Below are 22,755 nucleotides of genomic sequence, written 5' to 3' on the forward strand. Positions count from 1 at the left end.
TCGGGGCAAGTCTGTGATTAGGAGCCCTGGCTCACACACCTTCTGCTCCCAGCCCTTGTCAGCTGTAATGTAGGCACAGCCTGGGGTGCTGAGAACAAGAACCAACGTGCTTGTCTCCACCCCAGCAGAGCCTCTCGAGCCACAGCCTGAACATGCCACATCTCCTACACCTGTGAATCACACACATGTACATAACAGAAGGCAGTCAACATCTTTTCAACATCTTTATTGAATTAACTAGTAAGTACTTAAAATTGCAAGCCAAATGGGACCAATCTTCATTTAATGTGGCCAGACCTGTCTCCCTGATTCATAACATCAAAAGGTCTGGCAAAAGCTGAGAGACACACGGCGCCTGCTGCAGAGCCACTCACACAATCTCCTTTAAACTGAAAATGTACTCAAAATGCAGTAGCTAGTAACCAGATTAAAAATGTCACACCTACCAGGATCACAGAATGTAGTATCTGGTCTCATACACACTTTCTATTAAATAAAAATGTTGGTTGAAGATACAGATTTCTCCCAACATCTCTGCAATGCTCACACCAACACACCCATGTCAGAAACACAACACTAGTGACAAGTGGCACAGTTTTTATAATCACAGAATCACTTAAGATGGAAAAGACTTCTAAAATCATCAAGTCCAACCATTAACTTAACACTGCTGAACATTTTTTTGCATGTAAACAGAGTACAAAGGACAGCTACTTGAAGATAATTACGTGTCTAAAGATGGAGTAGTCATACTGTGGGCATTTCAAATGTACATGGGCATCAAACTCCTTAGATTTCAACAAAATTATTTTACTAACTTCTCAACTCTACATATTTTCTTACATTTTACTCAAACATGAAGTGTAACTATCACAAAGTTACAGTAATTACGATCGCTTCAAAGCCTGCACACCTCTTTTAAAAGTTGAACTTCCTAAACTGTTCAAAAACATCTATGACATTTAACGCTCAAAAAACCCCCAATTCTTAAAATTGAGGAAATGGACAAGTCAGAACATTGCAAAGTTCATCATGTCCACACAGTAAAAAATGTGTTTTTATCATCCAGTATGAAGAGCTTACACTGCAGCACAGCAGGCAGCCATAATTCTGATACTGTAATTTCATACTGTTCTTCTCAACTTTGGTGTGTAAATACCGGGTAGTGGAATATATCAGTTGATGTGTGTGTTAATGAGAAATTTATCATTATTCATGCTTGTATTTTGATGGAGTATTCATAAATACTAATTCTGAGTCAGCTTTGACCTGGCAATCCCCATGGAACAGACTGACATCCTACTTGGCTGAACTTGCTCACAAAGCACATCTGTCATTTTAAACCTGAATGTATTTCTGCCCTTGTCAACCTGCTATCTCATTATCTCACTATTCACTCACAAAAGAAATGATGAATCATGAACACTGGGGTTCAGGGAACCTAATACACCCAATAAAATTAACCTCATTATGTCAGTTGTGAATAGCATGATGAAAATCTGAGGGTTACTCCAACACAAGAAAAGAAGAGTTGTCTTCTATTGAAAATAATGATGAACAGACACTTAGAGAAAAATCAGCAAAATCAAGGCTACAGGTCAGTAGCATTTGAGAGGTTTTGCTGTGAGACATTAACAGACGAGAACTGTGACATCTTTCACAAAGGGTTTTTCTTGTATTTGGTTTGATCACTAGGTCTAGAAAATGCACAAAGTAGGTAGCATTTTATACTTAAACAGAACAAAACTATTACAATATCAAGGGAAAAGTCTTACACTCAAACTATCCATGGAATGAGGCTGTATTTTACCAATAACAAGAGGCTTTCCATGTTATTCCTTGTGAAGTCTATGATGCAGGCCTACATTGGGAAATGCATCTAGGTGCTCAGTATCACCATGCACAAACTGCACCAGTGCCACCTGCAGTGCCCAGGATGTGCAGGCAATGCCAGGATCCTGCTGTGTCCACACAGCCCTACCCATGTACCAGTCCTCTCTGTGTAGTCAGACCACTACAGATCATCCAGTGACCCCAGAATTTGTCCCCAAACCAGCTCCTGTGCTAGCAGGACTTAAATATCAAGGTGAACTTCTGTACAAGATACACAGGGTATTTCTAGGTGGGATCATTTTACTTTACAATTACTCTGTAGGGAATTTTTCCATGTTTTCTCTAGTGTGGCTTTTTTTATTTTTCCCATACACAGATGTCCTTGAGGTATGCTTAAAGCCCAAACTGTGAACACTGTTTGCTAATGTTGGGTTTTCCTGTAACACGATACAGTTCTGATGTGTGTGTGACACAGAGAACCTCAGAACCATGCGCCCTGTGGGCAGGAACACAGGGCAGAGTTAAGAGTCAAAAAGTCCTGCTGCAAAATAGGGCAGAGCTGCCAGTGGGCCAGGGCTTCAAATGGCCAGTGTCCACTCCTGAAAACAGCTGCTGCACAAACTTGCTTTGCCTGTACTACATTGATAAGGCAGTGTTTTCTGGAAGAGTCAATCAAATTAAGTTTTTAAAGAAGAACAAAGTAGTGGGATGTCAATCAAATGAGACGCGATGATTGCAAGGGGATTTATGCAAAGTGTTTGTTACCCTGAGCAGCATGATGGTTTGTCAATCTTCCTGAGCTGCAGATGTTTCTGTGTGCTGCAGATTCCCTTGGAAAGGCACCGATCTTGTAGGTGTTGCTGTCTTCTGCTGGGCATGTCTAGTATTTATTGGTTTTTATAAAAAGAGCCATTACAGCTGTCTGGTCCCAGCTCCAATCCCAGGTTTCTGCCCAGTAATCCCCACATCAAAGACATACCTTGAAGTCAAACACCCATCTGTTTCAATCCAACTATTTCGGTTTTCATATACAATAAGCACCATCTAATAAAAACTGTATCAACCAAAGTGGTTAAAAACATAAGTAAGTCCTCTGGCTAAGCACAGAAAATTACTTTCAAACATGAACTTACAGTCTTTAATTGACCAAGCATTTTTTAATATCTTTTTAATACATTTCAATTACTTTTCTGAGAAGTGACCAGTTCTAAGGATATCCAGTGCAAGCTGGTGATCAGAATGCAAGTGGATGTAAATGGTTCCAGAGCTGTATGTACCAGCTAATTCTTCACATCTTGTACTAAACGCTCTGATGTCAGTGACTTCCACCCATGGGAGGGCACCTTTTTGATGGTGCCAAGCATTAGGACAAGGGGCAACAAGCAGAATTTGATGCACAGGAAGTTCCACCTGCACATGAGGCAGAACTTTTTTCCCCGTGCTGTGACTGAGCACTGGAACAGATTGTCCAGAGAGGCTGTGGAATGTCTCACTGGAGATATTCCAGAAATGTCTGAATGCAATCCTGTGCCGTGTGCTCCGGGATGACTCTGCTTGAGCAGGGAAGTTGAACCAGATGACCCACTGTAGTCCCTTCCAGTTTGACCCATTCTGCAATTTACCTGACCATCACCCAGAAGCTGGAAAAGCAGGTAACATTTTGATTGACACCATTTTGTAGTTGCCATTCATATCTGTACAAGAAAATGTATCAAACATCCAGACACACAAAAAATGAAATGCAAAAGAAGAAAAGTAACTGGCATGGTCAAACCTAGGGAAGCAGATTCAAACATTGTTATGGGGGGAGTTGGACAAGTTACCAGCCCAGCCCAAAGAACCATGAATCTAGGAAGGATGTGAAACCTCTGGGACTAATCTACACAAGGAAAAGACCATTGAACAAGAATGTAACCAAGGTTCCAAAATACATTACAAAACTGCTGATTAATGCACCTATATGCCAGAAGTGATCCTTGCAATTACTTCTTCTGGCTTCCTACTTTAAATGGAGGCTGCAGGATTTTCATTAAATAATTCCTGTTTGAATTAGAGCCGATATAAAGGTTTCTCAGGGAGATGAAGTGATTGCAATTATTGATTGGTATTCATTTATAAATCAGTATTGCCAGTTCACATTCCTTATTAAAAGGTGAACTTGCAAAATTTCACTTTCCAGCTATGATACCTTTATGTTTCTAGGTAAACTAACAGATCAATTCAACTGTCCTATCAATTTTTTATTCCCCATGTAAGTAGCAAACCATCCCTTAACCCCTTTTGAATAAATTGGGCATTCCATATTCAGGAAGGTCTCCCAGCACTTCTGCCACCCTCATGTCTCTTTCCAGCACTATAGACTACAGAACTGAGCACACTATTTTTGAAATATCTGTGTGAGACCTCTGGCCCTTCTCTCTTCTCCTAAGTGCTCCTGTTTATATATTCATGGATTGCAGTCAGTTTTTTGGCCAAAGAATAGCTCAGAGCATGTGTTCAGTGGATAATCAACCACCATTCCCAAGTCTGTTTCAAAGTCACTGCTTCACATGACAAAGCATTCCTATCTCCTCCTAAGCACAGGAGTCATTCTATGCTTTTCCACCTTCAAGTTTGTAAAGAGTTTTACAGCAACTGAAACACATTATTTACTTGTGACAATATTACATAATGATCCCTCTTACTGTGTATCAATGACCTATGGGATGAGAACATTTATTTAGGATGTATCTGTTAATTTTTATCACCTTGATATCTTCCTCCACTGATAAAACCATCATAGTGGGGCTGACACCAGACCATTTTAAGGTCTACCGGAAAGCCCTCTATTCAATAAGCCAATTTTAGATCCACTGGCATGGGCTTTTTTTGTACCTTTTAAGTTTCTTATTCAGGGTACCATGAATTCCTTGCAGACCATGATGGAAAACTTCATGATCCTTTGTAAGCATAATCCAGCCATCCACATACCTACTCCTTGAGAGCCAGCTTGACAAGATTTTCTACCAATGACCCCAAAATTGCCTGTCAGTGTTTAAAAGGCATTTGGATGGTGCCTTTAATAATGTGCTGTAATTTTTGGTCAGCTCTGAAGTGATCAGGCAGCTGGGCCAGATCATGGTAGGTCCCTTCCAACTGAAATAGTCTATTCCATTTCTATGACACCCTAAATCAGAATTTTGTCACTATTACTCAACAAAAACACAGATGAGAAAGACCAACTCAACAAGGTACAACATAATACATTTCAGAACTGTAGTACTGACACGAAATAAGAGTTAGAATTTATTTTAAAATGTTTTGAACACTAAAAACTCACACTCATTTTGACCTGAACTTTTTAACATTATAATCTAAGGTCTTTACACTTATACTGTTTTTATACTATGGCACACATACACCTGTATTACAGATGTCTTCCTTGAATACATCTAAAAACAGAAAAACAAATTGTAAAAATCCACCCTAAACCATCTTAAATGTATGTGTTGATCCCATATTTAAGATAATATTGTAATCTGTTGTATAAGAGATGCATAACAGTTTAAAAAATATATATATGGTGTGCTGATTTTTTTTTTCTTAAGTTGTTTTCCCAGCTCTCTGGAAAGCAGCAGGGAGAAAAGCATCCATAGGTTGTGGCTTCTCCCTATAAAAAAGTCCTAAGTACCTTCATCATATGAGGGGCCTGTCATCAAATCCATCCTCACTCAGCTAATCCAAAAGAAGAATTTCTAAATTAGCAAATGCTGCTTCACAAGGAGCAATAAAAGAAAGCTTCAGTAAAACCATTTTTTGACTTTCAAATCTAAGAGTAGGGGAAAAAATAGTCCCATCATCTTGTGTAGCACTGTCACTACCTCAGTGTAAGGTGGGTTATTTAAATACTTCACCCTGGTAGTGCCTGTGACATTCAAGTTGATACCTTCATCAGGATCTAAGGCAGTTCTGATGAATCCTACTCAGTGACAGGTTTATACAGGTCACACTCAGAAGTTACCTTGGCTAGTGACAGAGATTCATTTTCTGATGAAGAAGCTGATTATAAGAGTACAAAATTTGGAAATGCTCAGCAGAAGGGCAACAGTACTTCCTTTAAACAAAGTGATGCACACTGTATTAGTAAATATATTTATAACAATAACTCTTTCCCCATGTATACACCCTTTTCTGCCTATTCAAAGTAAAATGCTCTCACTGTGCACCACAATCTCAGCCCTGGAATGACTGTCCACCCACCACTAAATAACAGTTCAATAACAATAACCAAAAATGTTCTTTAATACCAAGTTTCAAGAAGGAAATTTTTTGTCTTCTTTCTTGGGAAAAAAAAAGTCTAGCAAATTTATTCTGAGATCACTTGTATAAACAAATAACAGCACCACTAAAGAGTCCTTATCACAGCAGTGTTATACATATGGACCATGCTAACAAGACAAATTTGTTCAAGTACATTATTGCAATGGAGAGATTGAGAGTTTGCTATGGGAGGGCCCTTAAAGTGTGCACTACTGGGAAGCTGGACAGGCCAGAAATGTGAGAAGGAAGCAGAAGTAAATACTCCCTCTTTTTCCTACAGGCAAGCCTTCTTTTCTCTACAACCACCCGAGCTTTTTGGCTCCCTACACCACTGCAAAACTCCAGGCCCACAGCAGTGCCAAATCACAGCCTTGGCTGTTGCTCTTTCCATCACCCTGCATTTCCATGACGTCCTCCATGATAATTTCTTCCCTCCTTCCCCAACTTTTCTTTCACATCAGATTTTCAGCCCAGTTCACAGTGCAACCACTGCATCATTTCTACACACAGGACAGAGTGGTGCCGAGGCAGAAGGAAATAGCTGGGAATGTCCCTTCATCCCCTGTTTCAGCCCCACCTATTCACACTGTAGCACCTTCCGTGTCTGTGACAAGTAAATACGCTGCAGCATAAAAAATATTTTCAGATCAGGGCTGCACTCACGTGCTCTTTTGGGTGTGCTAAAAATCTCCATTGCTTCATCCTCTGAGGAACCAATCTGAAAACAAGTCTCAGCTTAATGTACTGCCAGAATGTGCTTAAGGAGCTGTAAAACAACACTGGAAACTCTTAACAAAAACATGTGTGTGACTAAACAAACGTACTAGAAAATTCTTTTAGATGTCTATTACAACTTGTTGTAATAGTGTTAAAAAAAAAAACAAACTAGAAGGGTGGTCCTATGCATAGTAAGAAATCAACAGGAGGTTGAAGTGGATGGGCACACAGGGGGTATTAATTTATTCAGGGTGTACCAGACAGTGTCCAGGTCTTCTTGGATGGGAAGCTCCTCGACGTCAAACCCAGAGAACACTTTGCATTTGTCTGGCTTTTATCAGTTGACATCCTCTTGGCCTGTATTGTACACCAGTTTCTCAAGGGAAAAAAAAAAGGCTAAGATAAGCATTGCCCTAGTGCCCTCTGCTTTTTCAACACAGCTACTTGTCCACAAGATGTACAGAGGTGTCCAAAACCTCAAGTGAATGTAGCAGGCACTGAAGACTGGGAGCTATTCTTATCTCACTGCCCTCTATAAACACAATGGCCAGCCATGTCCCCTTACAGCCTCATACAGCTGTCAGCATCCAAATGCTTTGTAGCCTCCAAATGGGCCAGTCCTACAGTGACAGACTGAATAATAGAAAGATTACAGGTTGTGTAACTCCTTACAGTATGGAGGTGCTTTGCAATCTGTCAATGTTTCTTTTCACACTCCTGCAGGGAAAAATCCCAGCCCAAGATTTTATTGCTCTTTTGCTGTAAGGCAAATAATTTCTCAGCTCTCCATCACCTCTGGCCCCTGTGTTTATAGCTCCACCCTCCCTCAGGTCCAGCCTGCTTTGTTTCCTATTGTTTTCCCAAATGCTTTAGAAACTTCTGTATCTGAAGATGCGCTTTGAATGTGCGATAGCAAGACTTAGGAAAGCACTTCAGAAATGGTTCTTCAGTTTTAGGAAATCAATGTACTGCAGACCTTAGTTACTTTATTGAAATACAGTGAATCAATCAAGTCCCCTATTCTTTACAACAGGGAAGGACTGAGCCCTTATTCTGTTTACAATGCCTATATAACCAATCAAATCAAGACTGGTTAGAGAAAGACACAAAACCTAATAAAAACTAAAGTACATTGTGATTTTCCACCATTTATCTTAAATAGTTTGAGCTCAAAAGGTAAACTTTCTTGAGGTTTCTACAGAGTTGGTATAGCCTATATATAATATACACAGGTGGGTAATGCAATAGGTAAGTAGATAAGTAAATATAATAGACAAGGAATTTAAATACCCATGAATTTTTAGCCTCAACTTTTCTAGAAGGCTCACTTTGTGCCCTGGACACAGCACTTCTCCTCTGAATGTCCCTGTCTTTTAAAGGGGAGTAAAAAAAAAAGCTTTTCCTTTTCCAAAGCAATTTATGAATAAAGTGAGTAGCTCTTTGATCAGATTCAGCTCTCTAAGATGTCCACAGGGGACTAATGATAGCAGTTCTTCATGACTGTATCAACTCCGAATTTGTGTTTGACTCATATGCACTTAAAACTCCCACACCCTTAGCCAGGCATGGCAAAAAAATATTGAAAATGAGATGAGATTTGTAACTGGTTTCACAAAGAAAAAGTCTTAATGGCACAGGTAAGGATCATTTTGTAATGAGGCATTTCCACCCTGTTCCAATCACTTTTTGACATCTCTTCTTATAGTTACAGGAGGCCCTGGAAGTCCTCAGTGTTAAGACATAAAAGGTCAGACTCTTGAGTTCCAGGCAGGAAAAGGCAGGACATGACAAAACAGGCACAGTCAGATGACAGCACAGCTGTGCTGTGCAGGAGCACTGCCCCTGACCTCAACAAGTATCTGAACCTGTCCCTGTTATCTATTTGACTGAAGATGAGGTGCAAATGAAGGCAGAAAAAATTCAAAGAACAGAATAAACTGAATGGGGTTGTCTGTGTTCTCTAAAAACTCCCCTGACAGAGTGGGACAGACATAGCCATAGTTTTCCAGAGCTGTTGCCAGCTGGCCACTGTGAGACACAAGGGTGTGGGGAGCTAGTCACTCAGGCAGAGTGTCAGAAGAGCAGCTCCTGCTTTCATCAGTGAAGGGACACTGCCAGAGACCTCAAGCACAAGCCAAGGTCAGGTGTTTCAGCATGACACTGCAGAAAAGTGTTCATTTCTGTGAATGGCCTATGGAGCCCTACAGAGAAGGACTTGGAGGCAGTGGCAGATGAATAGCTGGACATGACTTTTTAATGTGTGCTTTTAGCCCAGAAACCAACCATACCCTGAACTGCAGCAGGAGTGTGGCCAGCAGGTCAAGGGAGGTGATTTTCCTCAGTACTCTGCTCCCCTGAGATCCTCACCTGCATGCAGTACTGCACCCAGCTCTTTGGTCCCCTGCACAGGAAGGATATTGTGCCTGTTAGAGTGGATCCAGAGGAGACCACGAATAAGGTCAGAGGGCTGGGGCACCTCTCCTATGGGCTGAAAGAGTTGGGGCTGTTCAGCCTGGAGAACAGAAGGCTCCAGGGAGACCTTACTGTGTAAGTTTCAGTACTTATAAGTTTCAATACATTAAATACTTAAAGAGGGCAGGTTTAGGTTAGATGTAAGGAAGAAGTTCTTCCCTGTGAGTGTGGTGAGGCACTGGCATGGGTTGCCCAGAGAAGCTGTGGATGCCCCACAGCCACATACTGCAAGTGTTCAAGGCCAGGCTGGATGGGACTTGGAGCAACCTGGTCTAGAGACAAGCATCCCTGTCTATGGCAGGGGGCTGAAGTAGAGATCTTTAAGGTCCCTTCCAACCCATGATCCTATGATATAGACACAGAGTTGGCAGCAGTCTATGAATTTCAGACTCAGATCCTCAACCTTCAAAACAAAATCTGTGGGAAAGACTCCTTTACCAAAATTACAGCTTTTACAAATAAAATAATTTATTTCAGTTCTTCAGGCTGAAAATTGTACGTTCCAGTCTGAAAATGGCAACATTTGATAATGATGCCTCAGGAACTTGTCCACTGTGTGACTCGCCTTCTATTTGCTTGTATGTACTCTAGATATGGCTACATTGCACCTCTAAAAGTATGAGGCCCTCCTGTCTTCTTGGAAATCCCTGTTTGTAGCAAAACCAGAAATTTATCCACAGAAGAGAACAAAAATGTAAGTTCCCATTATTGCAATCCCTATATAGTATTTTAGTCTAATTTCCAAACAGCCACATGTTTGGTTTGTTTGGTTTTTGTTTTTTTCCCAATGCAGTGTAAAAAATTTCAACACAAAGCTGCTACTTTCAAAGTTGCACCAGCAGCAATTTCAAGAGGTTAGGAAGCAGCAAAATATATTTTCACTTTGGTCATTAAAAACTATGTAAAGCCAATGTTAGTGTCTTTTTTTTTAGCAATCACCGATGGAAAAATTAATTAATCATGTGTTAGGTCTTTTCCACTATTCAGCGGGAAACCACCTGCAAAAAACGAGTCTTCCACTTATAACTGAGAAAAAGTAAGAGAAGACAATCTTGCTAAATGAAGGTTGTCACATTATGAAATGTGCAAAGGGAAGTGAATTAGAGCAGGAAGAGACAATTAAGAACCACGTAACTATGCAGGATTAAATGGAAAAGATCTGGAAGGAATTACCACATAAGAAGATATCATAAGAGACAGAAGGAGATCTACAAATCAAATATACCTCACCACCACTGCTGTAACACTGAGTTGTAGAAGTCCCAGGGTGTTGGATAGGAGAGAAAGGACTACACTGCCTAAGTACACGGACCTGCTGCCTTGGCTACAAAGATCCTCAGGCTCGGCTTGATGACACCACAGCTACAACATTTAAGATCCCTCACACTGAGTGATGTGCAGGGGAGTACAAACTTCTGCAGCCAGCAGTCTTGTAGGGGAAAAAAAATAGTATTTACAATACCCTTGTGTAAGTAAAGCTAAATAATACGTCTCAGTTGAGAGATGTTGCTTTCAATATAAAGCCCCCCCACCCCTGGCCCTGGTTCAGCAGACTCAGCAGAACTCCTGCCAGCACCAAGCTGCTGCTTCCCTCGGCAGAGCGCGCGTCCTCCGAGGGCTCCTGCTCAGCTGCTTCCCCGCGTCAGAAACGGGGACCGTGTGAGCTCCTTGGCAATGCTTCCCCAGGGATCTCCCACACACATCCCTGCAGCACCCGGACCAACACGCTGAGTGCTGGAGATGGCAAGTCTGCAGAGACCTGCAGCTGCACAGCATCTGCTCAGGTAATGCACCTGAGAGGTGGTGTCTTGTACATATCCCTGCTGTGTACCCACGATGGAGGGATGACACCACGTGTTGTCAAATTAAGAAAATATTCCTTCTTCCATACTCCCTGCCTAGCTGAGCTGCCTGACCTAGGAACCATATAATTCTCTTTATCAATCAATAAAAGAGAGGCATATCCACAATCTAACTATGTAGGTAACCCAAGGTAACTAAGATCTCAATTTAGACTTCTTAATTAGGTAAATATGGTGATGTCAGTTCTGTTTTGTCAATAAAGGGAGACAAGCCTATCACTGGTGCCAGCTGATAAGAACTTCTCTTTGGCTGATGTACGATCATTTACACATTTTACACTAACAAATACCATTCCTTGCATGGTTTTTTCAACAATTCTTTGATTTTTGGCTGCATAAATTACTAGAAAATGATGTCATTCTTGTAAGGACCTGGAATTCTAATGATCAAGAATTGAAGTAAATCTTTCATGTCTAAGTCCTCAAATACAGGTATAAGCTGTAAGCAGGGCACGCTGGAATAATTGAAAATATGTGCAAAGAGGATCCAGAAAAAATATCTTGTTTGAAACAGCAATTTAATTTTCTAAAAGATGGCACTTTTTTGGATCAGCTCTGAGCTTTTAAAAAATTGATGAACAGAGGCTATTAGTTCTCTGGTACTTTAGATAATCTGCTTTGTGAGCTTTTTTTAAAATATCTTGAAATCCACTTCCTCAAGGCTTTTGTGAGGTAGGAGTAGGAGGTTTAATTATTCACTAGCAGTTTCATTTCTGGGCACAATAGGAAGAGAGCATGATGCTACAATCCCACCATGAAAGGAAATCCTATAAAGGCTAGCAAGTGTTCCAAAATTGAAGCTAGCAGTCACTGAATCACTCAGCATGTCTCATGCTGACAGCAAAGTCTCTGTCAGGGGAGAAGGTACCCGTGTATGCTATCTTGAAGAAATCTATTTATAATCTCCTTTACTCTGCAAAAATTAAACTCCTGTCTTCTTCCCAGATGAATATAAGACAGTGTTCATGGGCAATCCTGAAGCCTTCCTTTTCTTTGCTCAAAGCATATCAATAACGGTCCAAACAGCACCTCAGTGCCATGGGGAGCACCCTTAGGGGGAGAAACTTCCAATTCTTAGTCAAACAAAGGCTGCACAGCTGAGGTTGCCAATAAGAACACTGTTGAAATAGTTCAAGGTCCTTTCCTGATCCACTTAGCCACATTAAATAGCATCTAACACCAGAAGTGATTTCAGTGAAACCAATGGGCACCATACACAGCAAAACAGCAAAGGAGGAGCAACTGGTAAACTTGAGGTTGCAGTTTATTATACTGATCCTTTTCCATAAGGCAACAATCTAGTGCGTTCAATTTAAACTCACCCACTCTGCAACTGAAGCTGCTACTTTTTCTCTTACAAATCTCTGAACCTTTTTATTCATCAAATCACTTTTTCACATCAATAGCTTCTTACAGCGAGTCTCAATGTACTTGCAAACATTAATTGCATGACAATTTTGAGAGGCACAGCCCCTTTTTCTATCAAATTTACAAAATGAAAGAGCAAGTAATATACCTGACATCAGTCACTAAGCTGGCAGCAAAATGTGTAGGAGAAGTATCTTCTACTCAGACTTTTTTTCTGGACTCTGATCACTGTCATCACTATCAGGTCAAAGTCGCTGCTAAAGTATTTCCAGGGATAACTAATCTATATCAAATAAGCAAAGATGAGAATTTTTATCCCTTTATTCACAGAGTTTAAGATTTACAAATTGTTTCTAAGGGGCAGCAAAAAATTCCTCAGGGAGGACTAAAGCTACTTTTTGAAGTTATGATCCACCAAAGAAAAAAGATGCTTCTAAGTGCTCTTAGCTGCCACCAAGATCTCCACAGAAGCAAAAGGCTTTCATACTTTAAAACCAGGGCATGAAATAAAAAAATACAAAAGATTGGCAGTCCCCAAAAGATGGACAGACATTACACTCCTCTGGTATATTGTATCTTGGGAACATGCTTGATTAAAGAATTAAATTCCTTCTAGGTAAGCAAGATTTAGCTGGCTTTAAATCAACGTTTAATTATAATGTCTGTTACAATACAATTCTTATTAATGATAGTTCTAATTGCAGTGTTCACTATCCTCTTCCAAACCCAGCTAGACAGCCTCCTGGAGACAAAGAATTTTGATTAAATGCCTTACTTAGTTCAATTTTCCTCTCAGCTACACATGCAGAGCTCCCAATTGAAGTGGTACAGATATTTCTGAAAGTGGAACCAGAGAAATAACATCCTCCTGTACTCACCTGGCACAAAGTGCTTGCACAAGGCTGATGTTCATCCAGTCATGCTCACAGACAAACAGATGACACTCTGTAAGGTTACTCTGAATGTACATCAGTCTTTTTTGAGAGCATGTCAGTATAGACGAATCTCTGGCTATTACTACGTACACTTAAGGCTGAGCTGATTTTCATCCAAGAAAAATAGGCAGATATTTTTGGCAAGGATTATTTCAAGGGAATTGCATTACACTCCTATTGTGTTAAATGGAAAATAGTGTTTTTAATCATGATAAATCAAGCATATTCTTTGAATTAGTGTTCATCTATATCTAGGCACTATGCTTTTGTTAAATAAAGAGCTTTCAACTTCACAGACATAACCATAATTCTCAACACTATACCACTGCCAAAGCTGAAGAAACAATATAAAGTAATTCTGGCAATATATGGGAAAAGAAGATGATACAAATTTGTCCTCAGACCACTAGGAAAAGAACAATTAATCATTTGTTCTGCCTTAAATAAAACCCTGCTTCCTAAAACAGAATGAATTTGTACAGGTCAGCTGCAATAAATGTAGTAGTATTCATTTATTTCAATGTAGAATTTCAATTTACGCATTAAAAAAATAATAAAAAAATCAACTTCTCAGTATTTAAATATTGAAGTGGAGGGGGAGGTGCTGGGCTCTTCTCCCTGTGATCTAGGACATGTGGGAATGGTTCCATACTGCTCCAGGGGACGTTTAGATTGGACATTAGACAGCATTTCTTCACTGAGTGGGGGGGCCCCACCACTGGAGAGGTGGTCAACCCCCCAAATAAGTCAGTGTGTAAGAGGAATTTGTACAATGACCTTCACAACATACTTTAACTTTTGGTCAGCCCTGATGTTGTCAGGCAGTTAGAAGAGATGGTAATTTTAAGTCTCTTTTAACTGAAGTATTCTATTCTCTTGGAAATCTATTTAATGCAATTTTGAGGCAATAGTCATAGCCTAAAAAGTCTATTAAAAATCTTCTGAGAGAAGTCAATTTTAAAAAATAATTAATGATTTACTGTGTCTTTATAGTCTCACTCAAACCAATTCCAGCAGACTAGAAACACTGGTTATCATCAGTTCCTTAAAAAGGGAAATTGTATTATAATCAGTTTTACAGGTGGCCAAGGAGAAAGATGAAGAGGTTAAGAATTCAGCTCTGCCACAAGCTACATGGGACAACACAAGAGAATGTCAACTCTGAGTAACTTGGGGAAAAAAAGCTGTCCTCTCATTATCAGGAGCAGATTTAGATTCAGTACACACAAAGCCAGTGTGAAGGCACACCGTCATCCAGCAGGAGGGCCAGGAATGGGATTCAGCTTCTTGGAGTGCAGGTTTTACCTCACAGCCTCCAGACACAGTATATCCCTCCTCAGTGAAGGTTTTGTTGAGGGGCATTTCTAACTGAAAGTCACGTTTTGTATCATCTTCATAAATCTTTGAAAATTCTACGCTGCTAATTCCCATTGCCAGAGTCAACAAATTTAAATCACAGGAAACAAAACTGCAGAAAATGCCTTAATTCCTTTTATGTACACCAGGATTAATTGGTTTGCTTGTACTACTGTCAGTAGCCCAATCTAACCTGAAGACCCAATCAAGATTAGGTTGCCATTACAACAGGCATGAAGAAGGAGGCAGTCCATATCTCAGACTCCCTACAATCTCTCTACAGGAGGCAGACAAAGTACAACTATCATTCTGCAGATGGAAAACAGAAGGAGTGAGCAGATTGCCAAAGGCTTTGAGAAGCTTGCTCAAGGAAATCTGTGACAAAAAACATGACATAAACCAGCGCTGCTGCAAATGCATTTCAGTGCCAGGGCTCTGCCTTATCTATTAATCCCATTACTGCAATATTGTGTCAGGTAACTTTTGAGACTCAACTTGGATGCTGGAAGCTAACAAATTACTGTATTTGTTATATTTGTTAACAAAGATAATCATACAGGAATCTGGCCACACTTTTCCATCATAGACTGGTTTCATGTTCTATCACAGTCCCCCTATCTAATCTTCTGCAATTATCTGGACATCTATTTGTGCAGTTAAATCAGGCTGTGCAAAGCTGAAAAATTAGCAGGTGATTTACAGGACCAAAGTTAGGCACTAAGGCGTCTTATGAAAGGGCAATTAGGCATTTCTAAGGGTAATCCAAAAATCCTGCTCTAATTGTAAAGCAGCTGAGAATTACTCCTAAGGGGGAAAAAATAATTAAAAACAATCTGCTGAAATGAAGAGGTCCTTTCTAAACTGCTCCCTAGTGAGGTTGCACCTTAACTTCTGCTGCCCCTGGAACTTAGGTCTGTTCCTTAAGGCATGACAATGCTTTTGGGGATCAGACCATGCCGTACCCTGAGATTATGCATCCAGTTGATCAAGGAGAGAAAGAGGAAAAGCTGCCACATGTAACAGCCTAATAGCTGGAGTGCTGACAGCAGAAGTGTAAAACTCAATCACAGTTCTCCTTCGTCTTGAGGAGATTCCAAATCTCACTTCCCACTCCTCCAGAACATGTAGGGCTGTCAGACTAGAAACTACCCTGCTGAATCTCTGCCTTGGTCATGAATCATAAAATCCTGGCGGACAAGCAGACAGAACCCCAAAGCTCTGCCAAATCCCTGGAGTCCCAGCCTTCAGTCCTCTCAGGACTTTTCCTGCATGGACCACCAGGACGAGTCATACAGACAGCTTACTCCTAAAAAATGGAGGTTGCTACAGGCCTTTTAGTCCTGCAGTGACAGCAGTCCCTTCCTGTCCATGCTGTCTGCCATCACTCCCCATCACATGGTAAATTCATGTCTACCAGAGCAAAGGCAAGAGGGGAAATAATAAGACACTACAGAGCCCACAGCCCACTCCTCACTAGAGTCTCCCTTAAGATTCATAGCTTGCTCTGGCAGAGGAGAACCCATTTTAGCCTCTCCTCTCCTTTGAGACAGGAATAATTACTGGGCAGGCAATGATTTTCTATGGATGCACAAAAATCTAGCCCTTCAGGACCAACCATGTTCATGCTAAGGAGCTGTTATCACCACAGTGTGTGTTGGTATGAAAGCAGAAGGGTCACTGCAAGAAGTTACATGGCCTGCCCAGCTGGCACCACCACGTGGGAAAATCATAGGATTAAAAAAAAGATATTGACTTAATCCCCAAAGACGGGGATTGCACTACAACTCCTTCCATATCCCTGCATGAGTATCATGCACCAAATGCTCACCCTCTTGCCTGCTCCCTTCCTTGCCCATGGCTCCTGCACTCTTCACTGCTCAGCGTCCCAAGCTAAACTGAAGGGAGTGGGAAATTCCAGCTTTCTTCTCCCCAGGAATATAACAGTTGCAGCTCAGGATGTGGCAGGCAGAGGTATGACCTTCTATTGCAAGAGCCAACTGGAGACAGGTTTGCCATGTCTGAAACAACTCTTCAGTTATTACACATCAAGTGGGCTCCCACAGGCTGTGTTTTTAGCTCTCTGCTTTGCTTGATTCTGGATTCAGAGCTGTGCTCCAAGCACTCCAGTGAGATCAGGCTTTTCTGGGGATCCAAACAATCTCTGGATCTTGATGGAGTCCAGTCAGTGCCTGCTTCCCTCACCTCCCATAATACAATACCTCCTCACGGGTATCTGTGCCCAACTCCAGAGTGTTACATAAGCTAAATATAGAGATAACTTGAGAGTCATACATGCTAAATAATATTAAGCAGCTCTGAAAAGCAGCATTTCTGGATCATTTCCTTGCACCTAGGTGTCTTAGCTTTTCCTAACTCCCATTTTAGGTGCCAAGGCAGAGGTTCTGGACTTCTCTGCACACTTCCTGTAACTTAGCTACCCAATACCTAAAGCAGGATTCTGAGGAGTGTGGTGAGGATAAGTATTAAATACATTGAGACCTAATAAGATCACACAAATAAGACAGAGATCATTCCAAGATAAATACCAGACACATCCGGAATCTCATCAGCACAAAAAGAAACTCTACTGGATCCAGATAAAACCATTTTAAACTAAAACTCAACATTTACACATCATATAACCCACATGCTTTATGGATCACTGGAAGGAACACTTTATCCACTAACTCAGTTTAAAAACATCACCACCAAAGACTGCTGGCACCAGCAGTGGAACGGGGGTGGTGAGCCTCCCCTGATACCTGTCGTAATCTGGGAGGAAAGAAAGGTTGCATAGCACCAGCAGCAAGATATATGAAGAAAGTACAGTTTATGCTAGAGATTGATTTAATGAGTTTTTATAAAGTCTTTTATGTCAAAGCCTGCTTACAACAGCCCACCTAAGACTATCTAATATCAATAGGAGTATGCAGCATCTTGTTATCTTTTCACATTTACCATTCACACTCTCAGAAGTTATTAAGAAAAAATGTGCTTTGTGGGAGCCACCAGGCTCAATTTTTTTTGCCTATTTCTGTTCTGACATTTAAATTTAGCTTGAACTAACTAGGGGTGGGAGGTGACAATTTTATTTCATAAAACCTTTTGAAGATTGGACAGGAAGAAAAACATATCTTTCAGCATCTTCACAAAAATAATTTCAAAACATCTATTTTCATATTTAAGTTACAGGGAAATGTCTGTAAGAGCTGAAACTGGAATGGGAGATCCATGAGTTTAACATCTTCTAATTCAAAATACAAACCCTCAATAGATCAAAATACTTTGAATATATAAATGGATATATGGGAGCTTAAAACCAGACAACCTCCACCCCAAGCCAGTGCACTAACTCCCATATAACCTTCTGAATGGTGCTATTATTGAAATTATATAAAAAGTTCATGGAAAATACAAACAGGTTATGTTTATTGGAAAATGCACCCATCTTGCTCAAGTTCTAAGAAGCAAGTACAAAACTGAAGGAAAGCAACAGTTACCAGAGGAAACTTGCCTATCATCTTGAACACTAGAGGAAAACATTACCTCACTATCTAGGCCCAGATCAGAAGCTTCAGTCCCTACATAACCTGCATGTTAGCTTCTTAAGGAAAATATCTCATAAATGGCAGCTCTTGAAGTGAACTTCCCAGTTGAGACCCAGACTGCAGAGATTTTTCCATCGTTTTGACAACTCATATAACTACATACAAAGCATGACACCATAAACTGATTTAGAGAACATTTTCTTCTTCAGCATAAGCAGCTCCATTAACCAGCTCACCACTTAAGATTAGCACAAGTCCATAAAGCAGGTGTTTAAACAGACCTGGTATTGATGTCTTCAATCTAGAATCAATTTTACTGCTAATACATGGACACATGCTTTTAAGATATATACAACCATTAATTGTCTGTGTCAAGATCAGAGGCTGCAAAAATATGAACCCAGCTGTTTTTTGACTGTTTCATGCTCAATTTCACTAGCTAATAAAATGGCTTAATGAATCAGGTCTGCAGCTTCTTCTGCAAAGCTCTCACCATTGAATGGCAAATCTGCCAGCAGGCGTATCTAGTTACTGTAGCCTGAAGAGCTCAGCTAGAAGTGAAATAGGCAGGAAACCCATCCAAACATTATCCAGTGGATTACGAGTGACAGAACAAAACAAAAAATACAACAGATATCTGAAATGGAAAATCACTTTTGAATGTGAAGTAGTTGGTATAGAGAGAGGACCCAGAACATGCCTTACCTGTGTAGTGCACCACACACGTCTGACCCTTCTTTGGAAATGTCCGTCCTGTTAAAATTATAAAAGGTTATTTTATTTTCTCTGATTGACCTGGCTATGCAAGCTTATCTTTTAAGAGGAAAATGCTGAACAGAGATCTGGTATTAGCCATTTGGTTACTTGAGGATACCTGAGACATCCACATGACAGCTGTAGATACAAGTGACTCCTCATACAACTTGGAGCACAAGTTCAAGTTGTCAGAGGGAGCTGGGGGTGTTTGGCTGGACAAAAGGAGGTTCAGAGGGGACCTTACTGCTCTCTACAACTCCCTGACAAGAGGTTGTAGTGAAGTGGGGATCAGTCTCTTCTCCCAGAGAACAAGTAGGGGGGTAAAAGTGATGGGAAAAGTGAGGGGAAATGGCCTCAAGTTGCACTGGGTTAGGTTTAGATTGGATATTAGCAAACATTTCTTCACAGAAAAGGTTGTAAAGCATTGGGTTGCAAAACACTGACTGCCCAGGCAAGTGGTGGAGTCACAATTCTTTCAAGTGTTCAGAAAACACATGCATATGACATCTGAAGACCTGGTTTAATGATGAACATGGTGGTGGTACTGGATCAACACTTGGACTTAAGGATCTTAGAAGTCTCTTCCAACCTTAACAACTCCACGACTGTATGACTATATGTTACCAAATCACTAATACACAAGACAGGAATGGAATGGTTTAGGGTAAAAGCTCCCAGCTTGGCTGCTGTTTAGCTTTTAGACCAAGTAATTATTTTCTTACATAACTCTTCCTATATATGTGTGCATTACATATGCATTTACATTCTGGAAATGCAAAAGGACAGTCAAAACTTAATGAACTACAACTTTTGATAATTCCTAGAATGTTTTTGCTACAATTTTTCAAATAAAGTCTCAGTCTGACATTGTGAGAAAATCCATTTGTATTCACATCTCTAATGCCTTTCACTCAAGAAAGACAGCTCTGTGAGGGCATCTTAAATTAGCAGGGATGGGTTTTACAGAAATTTTCACAGACAAAAGCAGTTTAATTTTGTAGCATCAGGCAACAGTAAAGCAGTAGTACATGGAGTTCTTTTAAGAGCCTGGTAGCTCCTCCTGTAATGTTCATACTGAAAGGAAAGAAAGCTTAAATTACTTGCTTGACATTGAAAAATGAAATTACCATTTCCATTTTACCTGTTCCAGGTACTATTAAAGGTACTAAAAGCTAAGGGATGACTCTCAAGGCTCAGTTAAGCACCAATGGTGTATTAAAGATGCTAACCTTGATTTCTCAAGATTGCTCAGGAGAGTGCCCAGGTTCAGAAGAACTTAAAAGTATCAATGAGGTTAACTATTAAAGAACATCCTTGACAGAAAGCTAAAAACTGGGGATTGAGTTAGGTTGCCCACAGAAGCTGTGAATGCCCCACCCCTGGAAATGCTGAAGGTCAGGCTGGATGGGGCTTGGAACAACCTGGTCCAGTGGAAGGTGTCCCTGCCCATGGCAGGGAGGTTGGAACAAGATATTCTTTATTGACCCTTCCAACCAAAACACTCCATGATTCTATGAAACTGAGGCTCATCTCTTAGTTGGCTTTCTGGCTCTTTGGTCAGAATTAACATGATAACAAGTTCTGCGTTACAGGGCACTTAACAGGGTATAAATCAGCAGGTAACACACAAGCTATGGCCTTAGGGCTCACATGCCAAAATCACATGAACAGTAAGTGGTGGAGGCCAGGCTAATACAATGAACCAAGATTTACAACAGAAAAATTGAGAAAGTGGTGCTTCCAAGCACCACCTGAACAGCCTTGCTCATTGGCTTGGTTAGCTGGAATATCCCTAGCTGCACATTGCACAAAATGCAGTATGGTAGGTAAGGACACCATGGTATGCTAAAGAGGGATTCATCTCTTTAAATTCACAGCCATCTAAAACCACAGACAGCTATCGTATGCTAGACTCCTGGGCTTCCTCTTTTGACAGCAAAGAATTAGCAGAGCTTCGAGAGAAAGCCAGCCTGTGCAGAGAAAGGCAAGACAAATTAATCTCTGGAGATGGCCACAAAGAAAATCCAGAAGACTGCTTTAGCCTGCTAACCTGAGAAAAGTTATGTGAGATGAATCCTATCACCAGTAAAACAGGTATTATTAAAATGAACCACTATTATACAGAGATCTGAGAAAAGTAGTTTCAGACCTTATGGACACACTGCTGTGTGAGTGTACCACCAGCAAAACCAATGAAGCTAGATAATTTCACATCAAAGCCAAATTAAAAGCAGAGATTCGCAAGACCACTGACTCACTGTGGGTTAAGACAGTGTTTAAAGTCAGCAGATTTTGATTGACTTGCAACCAAGAGAACTAAACCATACAGCCTTATTTGGAATCGCATATTACTTACAATAACAGCCTTGATCTATCTAATAGATAGAAAGTACTACTGTGAGATAGTTCCACCCTCCTTCCTACTCCCACCATTACTTATGTGTGTATAAGTATTCTTTTACATCTGTGCAACCAAGAGAAGAATTCATCTAATGCTAAACAGCACAGAGGGACAAACCAATTTAAAAGCATACACAAAGAATGGAAAGATTCTGGGCCAAGAAACTTAATCTGCAATCAACTTGAACGAATTATTTATGGTTGCATATCAGCTAATGATGAATCTGGCCTATTATATAGCTACATATGTATGTAACAGAGATTTAAATTTTAAAGAGAAAATTACGTTCTCTTTTAAAACAAAAACAAAACACAAATGCCCTACGGAATTGTATTATAATGCCAAGGAAGAGCAGAACACTGCGAATTGGCTCTCGAAAGCCAAGCGTGCGCCAAGGAGAGGTGACTGCCACCCGGGCTGCACATCAGCCCTCGCCAGCATCCCACGCTGGACCGGGAGGCAGCGGTGCCTTGCCGGGGGGACGCTGGCACAAACGGCCGGTAGCCCCGGCGAGGCCGGGCTCGCCACCGGGGAAAGTTTGGGCTCCCCGCCGGGCGCCGGCGCTGACCCCGAGCTCGGGCCGTGCAGCTGTCGGCGGATGCCACAGAAACCCCGGCCCCCGCCGCCCCTGCCGCCGCCGCCGCGATCCCGGGCGGCCGCCTGGCCGCGCTCCGCCTCTCCCGCATCGGGGGTTCGTGCCCGCGGGGCTGCGGGGGCGGCCGCGCATCCTCCTCCCCTCCTTTCCCACCTCTGCCGCCGCCGGGGACGCGGCTCCCTCGCTCCCGGAGCCCCCCCGGGTGCCCGGCCGGACCGAGCGCCCCCGTCCCCGCGCCGCAGGGCTGCTCCCCGCACGGCCTCGTACCGTCTCCCGGAGAGATAGTCTCGATCTCCACCCCCATGGCAACACCGGCTCGACTCAGCCCCGCTCCCCGGCGCGGCCGGACCCCCAGTGCGGGCAGTGCCCCTGGGCGGCCGCGGGCAGGGGCCGGCCCGGCTGCCCGTCAGCGCCCGCAGCCAATGCGGGCCAGGGGCGGGGAGGACGGGGAGGGGAGGGGAGGGGTCCGCCCGCCCCCGCTCCGAGCGCCCGGGGGCCGTGGGGGCGAGGGGAACCTTGCGGCGGGGTTTTCCCCCGCCGGCATCGCCCTCCCACGCCAGAGCCGTGCGGGGGATGCTGTTGCCATGCCCCGGGCGGGGGTCGCTCTAGCGAT

At 41.9% G+C, this 22,755-nt stretch overlaps 1 protein-coding gene across 1 annotated transcript in view; it reads right to left on the reverse strand.

The window, feature by feature from the left end:
- Nucleotides 1–22,446, reverse strand: part of FKBP1B (FKBP prolyl isomerase 1B) — a 44,345-nt gene extending 21,899 nt beyond the window's left edge. The window contains exons 1-2 of the mRNA XM_062488438.1: nucleotides 22,410–22,446; nucleotides 19,096–19,143 (exon numbers count right to left, since the gene is read on the reverse strand). Coding sequence (XP_062344422.1) covers nucleotides 19,096–19,143; nucleotides 22,410–22,446 — 85 coding nt within the window. The remainder of the gene's footprint in view (nucleotides 1–19,095; nucleotides 19,144–22,409) is intronic.
- Nucleotides 22,447–22,755: the final 309 nt, after the last annotated feature.

The sequence above is a fragment of the Cinclus cinclus genome, chromosome 3 (genome assembly GCF_963662255.1).
Source record: "Cinclus cinclus chromosome 3, bCinCin1.1, whole genome shotgun sequence".
Taxonomy (NCBI): Eukaryota; Metazoa; Chordata; class Aves; order Passeriformes; family Cinclidae; genus Cinclus; species Cinclus cinclus.